The sequence below is a fragment of the Chlorocebus sabaeus genome, chromosome 20, assembly GCF_047675955.1.
Source record: "Chlorocebus sabaeus isolate Y175 chromosome 20, mChlSab1.0.hap1, whole genome shotgun sequence".
NCBI lineage: Eukaryota > Metazoa > Chordata > Mammalia > Primates > Cercopithecidae > Chlorocebus > Chlorocebus sabaeus.
In genome coordinates, this window is record NC_132923.1 from 82923330 (window position 1) to 82935557 (window position 12228).

The window sequence follows — 12228 nt, forward strand, 5'->3', positions numbered from 1 at the left end:
CTCTTCCCGGAGGAGGCGGGGAAGTTCCACCCCCCGGATCTCCGGCTTCCGGCAACTGGGCTGGACCGAAACCGGCGCGGAGCAACTGAGGCCCGAGCTTTCCCGGGACCCGGGAGACGCCTAGCCCCGCGAGGTGAGGCGGCCGGGTTTGCGGGACCAGTACGGGGCTAAGGGGGCTCAGGATCTCCTGCTTGCCGGGGCCGCCGTAGCCCAGCTTCTCTCCCTGAAACACTGCCTCTGCTTCGCGGTGTCCCGGGCTGCAGGGTCCCCGACACCCCATTGCCTACTAATTGTCTGACTCCGCGCTAGGCACCTTACACGCACTGTCCCATTTAATGACCCCCGCACTGTGTGATTGGGTACCATTATGCACCCATTTTACAGATGAGGAAACTGAGGCCGCGGGGAGCGCGCACACAGCAGAGAAGCAGCAGAATCGGGAATCAAACCCAGCTCTGTCTGACCCCAGAGCCTGTGCCCTTAACCACTGGCTAGGCTGAACTGCCTTTGTTCTTCACTGTCCCCATCACCTCTTTCAAACCTCAGCCTCATTCTTTCTCATCGTGACATCTCTAGGCTGCACCTGGTCTCTAAACATTTACACAGTGAGTTGAGATTCATTCCTGGTACATACACAACCAAATAAGGTTGAATTGGAACCTTTGGACCCCCGGGGTTAGTTTCTTTGTAACAATTTTAATATTTAATAATACCTGACGCTTAGTGGTTATCTTTATATAAACCTATTAAACCCCACTGAAAAGAGAGGCAAGGTAAAGTGATAACATTTCTAATACTGAAATAAGATTTGTTTGCAGATACTTTATACTGTTATCCTATTACGTTTACCTGTTTTTTTTTTTTCTTTTAGACCCCTGCAAATTTTCTTCCTCACAACTGGGAGAAGATTCACTGGCCGAATGGCAGCAGTAGATGACTTGCAATTTGAAGGTATATCAGTTGAGTGTCCACCTTTATATTCATGATTACTGTTTCCACAGTTACAGCAAGTACTTTCATTGCTATACTGCCTCACACATTGAAGGATATTATTTCAAACATCTTGGTGGCTGTTGGCCACATCCAGGTATTTTCGGTTTGTCCACACCAGCTGTTTTTGTTTTTTTGCCAGATAACCCTTCAGATTGGTAACAAGTGTCATAAATTTAGTACAGTGATTACAGAAAATGTTTATACAGTTCCTACTTTAGTTCAGAAAACATTTATTGAGCACTTACTTTGTGCTTAGAACCGTACTAGATACTGGAGCTAAAAAGATGAATAAGTTTATCCACTGGTGGAGTAGATAAAAATGTAAAAAGATCATTAGGATGAAATGTGATCAGATCATTCCCTCATTGAATCAGTAAATATCTCCTGATTGTGACCAGGAACCGGGCAATTGTTCTAGTTATCAGAGATAGAAGAGTGAACAAAGTAGTCAGTTTCCTTCCTTATGAAGCTCTCAGTCTAGTGAGGGGGACATTTCTTTATTAAATGATCATTTAAATATATACCTACAAACTATGAAAGTGCTAGAGGAAAAGTTCAAGGAGATATTAGAACTCATAACCCAGAGCCTGACTTAGGCTGGGTATTGATGAACACTCTGTTTGTTTGTTTGTTTTGACGGAGTCTCGCTCTGTCACCCAGGTTGGAGTGCAGTGGCGTGATCTCGGCTCCCTGCAACCTCTGCCTCCCGGGTTCAAATAATTCTCCTGCCTCAGCCTTCTGAGTAGCTGGGACTACAGGTGCCCGCCACCACACCCGGCTAATTTTTGTATTTTTAGTAGAGACGGGGCTTCACCATATTGTCCAGGCTGGTCTCAAACTCCTGACTTGGTGATCCACCTGCCTTGGCCTCCCAAAGTGCTGGGATTACAGGCGTGAGCCACCACACCTGGCCCACTTACTTGTTTTATTAACACCTTACCTAACACTTACTATATGTCAGGCACTGTTCTAAATGCTTTACAGATAACTCAATCCTTATATCAACTTTATGAAATAGTTACTTTATTCCCGTTTTATTAATGAGGAGACTGAGGCACAGAAAAATAATTTGCCTAATAGTCACACAGTTAGTAAGGGATAAAATCAGGATTTGAACCCATCCAGTCTGGTGTCACAGCTTATGCTGTCTCTGTTATCTAAGGAAGAGATACACGGTTTAAAAATAAATCTATTTCATTTGCAAGTACTAGAAATCCACCTCAATTTGAAAATACTGTCAACTCCGTCTTCAAAATTAATCTAGCATCTGACCACCTCCGCCACTACTCTCACCATGCTCAAGGTCACTGTCACCTTTTGTCTGAATTATAGCCCTTACCTTCCTTCTGGTCTTTCTGCTTCCTCCCTTACCCCTCTACAGTCTGTACTTTGCAGCCAGAGTAGTCCTTCTAAAACTCAACCAGATCATGTCATTCTTTCAGAACCTTCCAGTAGCTCCCATCTCACTAGAAGAAAAAGCCAGGCAGTGTGCAGTGGCTCACACCTGTAATCCCAGCACTTTGGAAGGCCAAGGAGGGCAGATCACCTGAGGTCAGGAGTTCAAGACCAGCCTGGCCAACATGGTGAAACCCTGTCTTTACTAAAAATACAGAAATTAGCCGGGCTTGGTGGTGCACGCCTAGTAGTCCCAACTACTCTGGAGGCGGAGGCAGGAGAATTGCCCAAACCCAGAGGTTGCAGTGAACCGAGATTGCACCACTGCGCTCCAGCCTGGGTGACAGAGCGAGACTCCATCTCAAACACAAACAAACAAACAAACAAAACCCGAAAAAGCCAGAGCCTTTACTGTGACTTAGGAGGCCCCTACATGATGCAGCCTCCATGCCTCTTATTTCGTCTCCTGCTGCTCTCATCCTTTCTCTCTCTGCCCAAGCCGCATGGGCTGTTGTAGTTCTTCCTATGCACCAAGTACATTCACAGCTTGGGACATTTGTGCCATCTTTCTGTGTGGGACATTCTCCCTTCAGATAGCCTTATGACTTGCTTCCTTGCTCAGTTCGAATCTCTCCTCATTAGAGAGGCCCTCCTCAGCCATCCTGTCAGGAGTGCAGTGCAAGAAAGTTCAAGCATAGCCATTGGCCCTTGCAAAAGTCCCTGTGGAGTGAGGAAGTTTAATTTTTTTCCTGAAGGATTGGGAGAACGCCTGTGTTCAGATCACGGATGGTGGGGGAAGCTGACACAAGGTGATGCTTAGGAGGAGGCAGGTGACAAATCACCTAGGGCTTTATCAACTGTGTTACGGACTTGGGTCTTTAGAAAAGCACACGGGATGCTGGGGGTGGGGTGGGGAGGGGTGGGTCATGGAAGGCTTCTCTGGTGAGGAACGGTAGTGTTGGATGAAAAAGTGGAGGTCAGAAGCCTTCAGGTGAGAGACATTGTTTCAGGAAAGGAGCAGAGGCCAAAACTAGCTTAGGATATGCCAGGATGTAAAAGCAGAGAATGTTGGTGGCAGAAATAAGACTTTTTATGCTCAAGGAGCTGAGATGGACAATAACCAACACAGAGCGGACTGTGAAGAGTTGTCACGTTAGGGGTGCACGCAACCCACACTCCAGTCAAACTATGCCATCACTGTCCCTCCATCATGAGGCACACTTTCCATCTTCTGGGTCTTGCTCATCCCCTTCCCTTTGCATGAGATGCCATCCCCAGCGCCTCTGGCCATCCTTCTCATATGGTATGTTCTCCAAGAAACCTTTCCTGATCCCAACAACTAGAGGAGTTACTGTCCTCCTTGGAGCCTTTTTACCCTTTGTACTTGTAAAGTGGTACTGTCTGTTCCTCCTTTTGGCATTCCTTCCCCCTGGTAAACTACTGCTTTTGAAAAATTTTTTAATTTTCGTGGGTACGTAGTAGGTGTATATACTTACAGGGTGCACTCATGTATTTTGATACAGGCATGTAATGTGTAGTAATCACGTCAGGGTAAACAGGGTGTCCATCACTTCAAGCATTTATCCTTTGTATTACAAACAATCCAATTATACTCTTCTTCTTTTTTTTTTTTTTTTTTTTGAGACCGAGTCTTGCTCTGTCACCCAAGCTGGAGTGCAGTGACACGATCTTGGCTCATTGCATCCTTCACCTCCCAGTTTAAGTGCCTCAACCTCCCGAGTAGCTGGGATTACAGGTGCCCACCACCATGCCTGGCTAGTTTTTATGTTTTTAGTAGAGATGGGGTTTTACCATGTTGGCCAGGCTGATCTTGAACTCCTGACCTCAAATGATCTGCTCGCCTTAGCCTCCCAAAGTGCTGGGATTATAGGCATGAGCCACTGCATCCAGCCCAGTTATACTTTTCTTTTTTTTCTTTCTTTCTTTTTTTTTTTTTTTTTTTTTTTTTTGTGAGGCAGAGTCTCACTCTGTTGCCAGGCTGGAGTGCAGTGGCGTGATCTTGGCTCACTGCAACCTAGGTTTCCTAGGTTCAAGCGATTCTCCTGCCTCAGCCTCCCAATTAGCTGGGACTACAGGTGTGCGCCACCATGCCCAGCTTCAGTTATACTTTTCTGGTTATTTTAACTACTGCTTTTTGATTGTGAGACTTAAGTATATCCTCATTGGTCTAATTCCCTCCAGCAAAGTTGTGACTGTCTTTTTAAATGTCATTGCCCTGTACAATCAATACCTGTAATGATAGTTATTATTTCATCATCCTCAAAATCTCTTTGTGGGGTAGGTATTATCTATGTTTTATAATTGAAGAAGTAGAGACTCAGAGCCATGGAGTAATTTGCTCAAGGTCATGGAGCTACTGAGTATTAAGAGTCTTACCTTGAACAAAGGACCATCTCACTCCAGAACCTCATGTTGCTTAAACTACCCAAACATTGCCAATTGAGGCTTCAGTAATTGTTACATATTAGCTACCCAGTTAATTTCAGTCAGAGAAGTTCAGAGAACTTTAGTGTTCTCCATAAAATTGCTCATATAGTTGAGAGGCAATAAGAGTGAACTCAGTTGTCCTACTACCGGGACTGGTGCCCTGCTTGTAGTGTTATAATGGTGCCCTGCTGGCACTCTTCCTTTGGCCTTCAAAGGTTCAGAGCTGCCCTGAATTTTATTCAAGAGCAGCTGAAATAAAGTATGTTAGGATATTCAGAGACAGGAAGTCTCAGTCACTGCTGGTGGACATAAATAGGGAAGGTTCTTTTGGAAAGCAGTTTAGTAACGTGGTTCAGGAGCCTTGAAAATGGTTTGCACCCTGTTGACCTAGTGATCATACTGATAGGTGTTCATCTTAAGGCTGCCTCCCAAAAAGCTTTATCTACACAGACACTCCTTTTGTATTTGTAATAAAATCTTCATTGAGGGAATATTATGCAGTCACATAAGTGATCATTTTAAAAGACTGTTATAATATGAAAAATCATTTTTGTGTATAATCCCCAATTATACACAATCTTGACAAAGCAGGTTGCAAAATTAATTATAGTATCATATTCTAGATCAGTACTTGGCACATTGGGGGCATGCAATAAATATTTGTTGAATAAATGAATGATCGTCAGTGGCATGAATCTCACTATGTGAAGAAAAGGAAATATACTAAAATGTTAATAGTGTTTGCCTTTATGTGGTGGAACTAAGAGTGTTTTTTTGTTTTTTGGGTTTTTTTTTTTTTTTTTTTTTTGAGACAAAGTCTTACTCTGTTGCCCAGGCTGGAGTACAGTGGCATGATCACAGTTCTCTGCAGCCTCTACCTCTGGGGCTCGAGCAGTCCTCTTGCCTTGGCCTCCCAAAGGGCTGGGATTACGGACATGAGCCACCATGCCTGGCCTAAGAGTGATTTTTATCCTGTGATTTCTATTTTCTTTTTTCCTTTTTTTTTTTTGAGACATAGTCTCTCTCTGTCACACAGGCCAGAGTGCAGTGGTGCGATCTCGGCTCACTGCAACCTTTGCCTCCCGGGTTCAAGTGATTCTCCTATCTCAGCTTCCAGAGTAGCTGGGATTACAAGGCATGTGCCACCACAGCCGGCTAATTTTTGTATTTTTAGTAGAGACGGCATTTCATCATGTTGGCCAGGCCGGTCTTGAACTCCTGACCTCAGATGATCTGCCTGCCTCAACCTCCTAAAGTGCTGGGATTACAGGCATGAGTCACTGTGCCTGGCTGATTCCACTTTCATTTTTGTTCCCATATTTTCTGTAGTGATTATGTAGACTTACTGGAAAAAATAACTTGCATTAATATTTTTTGGACTTGAATCAAGAGAAGTTTAGGATTTAGGTTATATTCCTAATTCTCCCAAAAGTATTCAAAATAAATGTTATTCTACCCATGATACAGATGAAAACACTGAGGTTTAGAGAGGTTTAGTTACTTACTTAGGCTTGTTTATTTAGTAAGTGGCTAGCTGAGCCAGGACCAAAATCTAGGTCTGACTCCAAATTCTGTTGTCTTCATAGTCATTTTTCTGTCAGATTGATCTGATGAGATTTTTTTTTTCAAAGCTTTTGCCTTTTGTATCAGCTAGGGTCTATAGCAAAGCTGAGGTTGTGACAGCTTGTCTTTAAGTTCAAAATATAGCATTTCTAGTGTGGGTAAGGTTTCTGAGGCCTTGTGCTCTAATTGATTTCAGAATTTGACAACGCAGCCACTTCTCTGGCAGCAAACCCAGATGCCACCACAGTAAACATTGAGGATCCTGGTGAAACCCCAAAACATCAGCCAGGACCCCCAAGAGGCTCAGGAAGAGAAGAAGATGATGAGTTACTGGGAAATGATGACTCTGACAAAACTGAGGTTTGAACTTGTCTTTGAGATCTTTTTTAAACAATTTTTAAAACTTGTTTATGCGCTTATTCACTGTCTACTGTGTGCCAGGTACAGTGTCAGGCAGTGACAGCTCAGAGGTAAATGACACATGGCCTCTTCCTTGATGGGGGAAACAGGCAAGCAGACCATTATTATTCGTAAGTACACTGGTAGAGGGGAACACTGGGGTAGTGAGCAGAGAGCCTAGCTTATGGAATGTGGGACTCCCATGCTCAATATTTTCTAATATTGGAGTAGGAAAGAACCTTCATGGCCGCCTGTTTTAGCGTCTCTCCCAAGATATTCCTAGCTGTGTAGGAAAGATAACACTTGGAGCCAGGCGTGGTGGCTCACGCCTATAATCCCAGCATTTTGGGAGGCTGAGGCGGGCAGATCACTTGAGCCCAGGAGTTGGAGACCAGCCTAGGCAACATGGTGAAACTCCTCCTCTACAAAAAATACAAAATATTAGCCGAGCATGGTGGTGCACACCTGTAGTCCCAGCTACTCAGGAAGCTAAGGTGGGAGGATTGCTTGAGCTTGGGAAGTGGAGGTTTCAGTGAGCTGAGAGTGCACCACTACACTCCAGCCTGGGCAACAGAGTGAGACCCTGCCTCTGGAAAAAAAAAAAAAAAAGAAAGATTGAAAACCCTTGCTTGAATACCTCCAGAAATGGGCTGCTGTTTACCACCATGTAAGGCAGTTGCTGCCATTGTCGACTTTAATTGTGAAAATGTTGTTCTTTATTTTAATTTTTTTTTCTTCAACTTTTAAGTTCGGGGTCATGTGCAGGAGGTACAGGTTTGTTACATAAGTAAGCATGTGCCACAGTGGTTTGCTGCACAGATCACCCCATCACCTAGGTATTAACCCCAGTATCCATTAGCTATTCTTCCTGATGCTCTCTCTCCCTTGTGTCCATGTGTTCTCACCATTCAGCTCCCACTTATAAGTGAGAAGATGTGGTGTTTGGTTTTCTGTTTCTGTGTTAGTTTGCTAAGGATAATGGCTTCCAACTCCATCCATGTCTCTGCAAAGGACGTTATCTCATTCCTTTTTATGGCTGCATAGTATTCCATGGTTGTATCTATCTATCTATCTATACACACACATACACACACACACACACACACACACACATATATATCATATTTTCTTTATCCAGTCTATCATTGATGGCCTTTTAGGTTGATTCTGTATCTTTGCTGTTGTACATAGTGCTGCAGTGAGCGTATATGTGCATGTATCTTTATAATGGAATGATTTATATTCCTTTGGGTATATACCCAGTAATGGGATTGCTGGGTCAAATAATATTTCTGTCTCTAGGTCTTTGAGGAATTGCCGCACTGTCTTCCACAATGGTTGAACTAATTTACGCTCCCACCAACAATGTAAAAGCATTCCCTTTTCTCCGCAACTTCATCAACATCTGTTGTTTCTTGACTTTTTAATAATCACCATTCTGACTGGCATGATATAGTGTCTCATTGTGGTTTTGATTTGCATTTCTCAAATCAAGATATTGAGCTTTCTTTCATATGTTTGTTGGCCACATGTATGTCTTTTGAGAAGTGTCTGTTCATGTCCCTTGCCCACTTTTTAATGGAATTGTTTTTTTCTTGTAAATTTGCTTAAGTACCTTGTAGACTCTGGATATTAGACCTTTGTTAGATGGATAGATTGCAAAAATTTTCTCCCATTCTGTAGGTTGTCTGTTCTCTCTGAAGATAGTTTCTTTTGCTGTGCAGAAGCTCTTTAGTTTAATTAGATCCCATTTGTCAATTTTTGCTTTTGTTGCAATTGCTTTTGGTGTTTTCTTCATGAAATCTTTGCCCATGCCTATGTCCTGATTGGTATTCCCTAGATTTTCTTTTCTTTTTTTTTTTTTTTTTTTGAGACGAAGTCTTGCTCTGTCGCCCAAGCTGGAGTGCAGTGGTATGATCTCGGCTCACTGCAACCTCCGCCTCCTGGGTTCAAGCGATTCTCCTGCCTCAGCCTCCCGAGCAGCTGGGACTACAGGCGCGCACCACCACACCCAACTAATTTTTGTATTTTTAATAGAGATGGGGTTTCACCATATTGGCCAGTCTGGTCTCGAACTCCTGACCTCATGATCCACCCATCTTGGCCTCCCAAAGGGCTGGGATTACAGGCGTGAGCCACCACACCCAGCCGGTATTCCCTAGATTTTCTTCCAGGGTTTTTTTAGTTTTGGGTTTTACATTTAAGTCTTTAATCCACCTTGAGTTAATTTTTGCATATCATATAAGGAAGGGGTCCAGTTTCAATTTTCTGCATGTGGCTAGCCAGTTCTCTCAGCACTATTTATTGAATAGGGAATCCTTTCCCCATTGCTTGTTTTAGTCAGGTTTGTTGAAGGTCAGACGGTTATAGGCGTGCATTCTTATTTCTGAGTTCTCTCTTCTGTTCCCTTGGTCTATGTGTCTGTTCTTGTACCAGTACCATGCTGTTTTGGTTACTGTAACCTTGTAGTTTAAAGTCAGGTAGCATGATGCCTCCAGCTTTGTTCTTTTTGCTTAGGATTGTCTTGACTATTTGGGCTCTCTTTTGCTTCCATATGAATTTTAAAATAGTTTTTTTCTAAGTCTGTGAAGAATGTCAATGGTAGTTCAGTGGGAGTGGCATTGAATCTATAAATTACTTTGGGCAGTATGCCATTTGCACAATATTGATTCTTCCTAACTATGAGCATGGAATGTTTTCTCATTTGTTTGTGTTCTCTCTTATTTCTTTGATCAGTGGTTTATAGTTCTCCTTGAAGAGGTCCTTTACTTCCCTTGTTAGCTATATTCCTAGGTATTTTATTCTTTTTGTAGCAGTTCATTCATACAAAAGAATGAGAGTTCATTCACAATTTGGCCCTCTGCTTGCCTGTTGTCGGTGTATAGGAATACTAGCAATTTTTGCACATTGATTTTGTATCCTGAGACTTTGCTGAAGTTGCTTATCAGCTTAAGAAGCTTTGGGGCTGAGACCATGGGGTTTTTTAGATATAGGAACATGTTGTCTTACAAACAAAGGTGATTTGACTTAACTCTCTTCCTATTTGAATACCCTTTATTTCTTTCTTTTACCTGATTGCCCTGGCCAGAACTTCTAATATTATTGAATAGGAGTGATAAGAGAGGGCATCCATGTCTTGTGCTGGTTTTCAAGGGGAATGCTTTCCCTTGGTTGGGGGTGTGGGTGTTCCTTTGTCTGCATGCTGCTCCTTGGTGAGCCATCGCCCCACCCTGCTTTTCTTCATTCTCCATGGGTTGAGCTACTTGCCTAGTCAGTCCCAATGCAAGAACCTGGATATTTCAGTTGAAGGTGCTGGATTCATTCAATGCTTTCACTCCTCTCTGTGAGTGCTGCGGACCACAGCTGCTTCTAATCGGCCATCCATTTTCCTTTATAATGAACAAAAAATATCTGCCTATAGCAGCTGCCCTTGTCCTGCAAAGCAGCCCAGTGTTCACCTGTACTTTTTACTGTATGAATTCCCTTCATACAGCAAAAAGATGACAGGCATAATTCCTAGCGTTGGGCCTGCATTCTGCCACCAAAGAGCTGTGTTGTTGGGATAGGTGTGGCCCTCCTCGCGTGCCTCTTCTCAATTGGAATTTTTTTTTTTTGTCAGAGTAGTAATATTTTTAGTACTTCAGAGTGAGTCAATATATCAGATTTTTGAGAATTCAGGTGGCAATAGTAGGGAGGATTGTGGATGGATCGGGGAGGAAGAGATATTTACACTGCTGGGTGCAGTGGCTCATGCTTGTAATCCCAGTGCTTTGGGAGGCTGAGGCGGGAGGATCTCTTGAGCCCAAGAGTTTGAGACCAGCCCGGGCAAAATAATGAGACTCTGTCTCTACAAAAATTAAAAAATCAGCTGGGCATAGTGGTGCATGCGTGTAGTCCCAGCTACTTGGGAGGCTGAGGTGGGAAGATTGCTTGAGCCCAAGGGTTCAAGGCTGCAGTGAGCTATGATTGTGCCACTGCACGCCAGCTTGGGAAACAGAGTGAGATGCCATCTAAAAAAAAAAAAAAAAAAAGCGAAAAGATATTTACACTGACTGCCTTCTGTATGTGTTGTATGTATGTATATGTATTTATTATTGTACATAATTCTATATACTATTGAATCTAGATGAAGGAACTAAGTCTGACAAGAGTCTAGTGATTTGCCAAAGCTCCCGTCAGTGGCGGGGGGCAGGAGTTGTGAATTGGCTATTTCAGAGTTAGTTACTGAATGCAGAAGAGTCTATTGTTTCAAATGTTTTGATTTTCCGTTAGATCAGATCCCTCCTGCACCCCCACGCAGCTGGAATTAAGAAATTGCTTATGTGTTCGTTATGTTTTATTTTATTTCTGACAGTTACTTGCTGGACAGAAGAAAAGCTCGCCCTTCTGGACATTTGAATACTACCAAACATTCTTTGATGTGGACACCTACCAGGTTTGGAAACCAATTTCACCTTCGCATTTACGTGTAATAGAGACTTGTTTCTTTAATGGTTGAACAACCAAATAATGTGAAAGCCTTTATATGCTGGAAATGGTCTTACAGAAGTAAAGGGTTATTAGCATTTGAAAATACTGTCATAAAGGCTCTAATGACTGAGTTTCAGTTTTATAGTGGTTGAATTTATTAAACTTAAAAAACTTCAGTAGAATTACTGCTATGTTGTTTTCCAGGTCTTTGACAGAATTAAAGGGTCTCTTTTGCCAATACCCGGGAAAAACTTTGTGAGGTTATATATCCGCAGCAATCCAGATCTCTATGGTATGTGTAGTACTGATTTGTTTACCATATTTCAGTTGACTTGGGTGAGTGTGAGGGTTGCCTGGAAACGTGGAGAACTGCACTATTGGTGGGGCATGCCATGTTTTATTTGACTCTTCTGAACTTCAGTAGCAACTCTTGGAAATAATTTTGGAGAAATACAATTATGTGTTATATTAGTGCCATGTTGTCATTACAAGTACTAGTATATCTTTCAAAGGTCTTTAAATGGGGCTGGGTGCAGTGGCTTATGCCTATAATGCCAGCACTTTGGAAGGCTGAGATGGGAGGATCACCAGAGACTAGGAGTTTGAGACCAGTCTGGGCAACATAGCAAGACCCTGTCTCTACTGAAGGCTGGGTTGGCACAGTGGCTCCTGCCTGTAATCCCAACAATTTGGGAGGCCGAGGCAGCAGAACTGCTTGAGCCCAGTAGTTTGAAACCAGCCTGGGCAACATAAGGAGACCCTGTCTCAACTAAAAAATAAAAATAAAAATAATTTAAAAAAAATTCTTCAAATGACATTACAACTTGAGACAAATTTAGTCACTTTGACTAAGTGGAGGTTGGACCATTTGATGTTGGAGGAGAAGGTATTCTCACACTTTTTCATTGATATGCTGAATTCCAGCTCTGCCCTCAGATGAGCTGGCTCCTTTTAGGATTT

General features: G+C 42.8%; 1 protein-coding gene across 10 annotated transcripts in view; it reads left to right on the top strand.

The window, feature by feature from the left end:
• Nucleotides 1–11: 11 nt before the first annotated feature.
• YIPF1 (Yip1 domain family member 1) overlaps nt 12–12228 on the top strand; it is a 44121-nt gene continuing 31904 nt past the window's right edge. For 5 of the 10 annotated variants that reach the window (XR_494309.3, XR_494308.3, XM_038000211.2 and 2 more), the window contains exons 1-5: nt 13–133; nt 872–951; nt 6596–6759; nt 11153–11233; nt 11473–11560. Coding sequence is in view for 4 of the 10 variants with exons in the window: in XM_038000211.2 (XP_037856139.2) it covers nt 921–951; nt 6596–6759; nt 11153–11233; nt 11473–11560 (364 nt within the window). In the remaining 6 variants the exon portion in view is untranslated. Of the gene's footprint in view, nt 134–384; nt 606–871; nt 952–6595; nt 6760–11152; nt 11234–11472; nt 11561–12228 lie in introns of all 10 variants that reach the window. The other 5 variants (XR_494310.3, XM_007978683.3, XR_494313.3 and 2 more) reach the window with 4 other exon arrangements.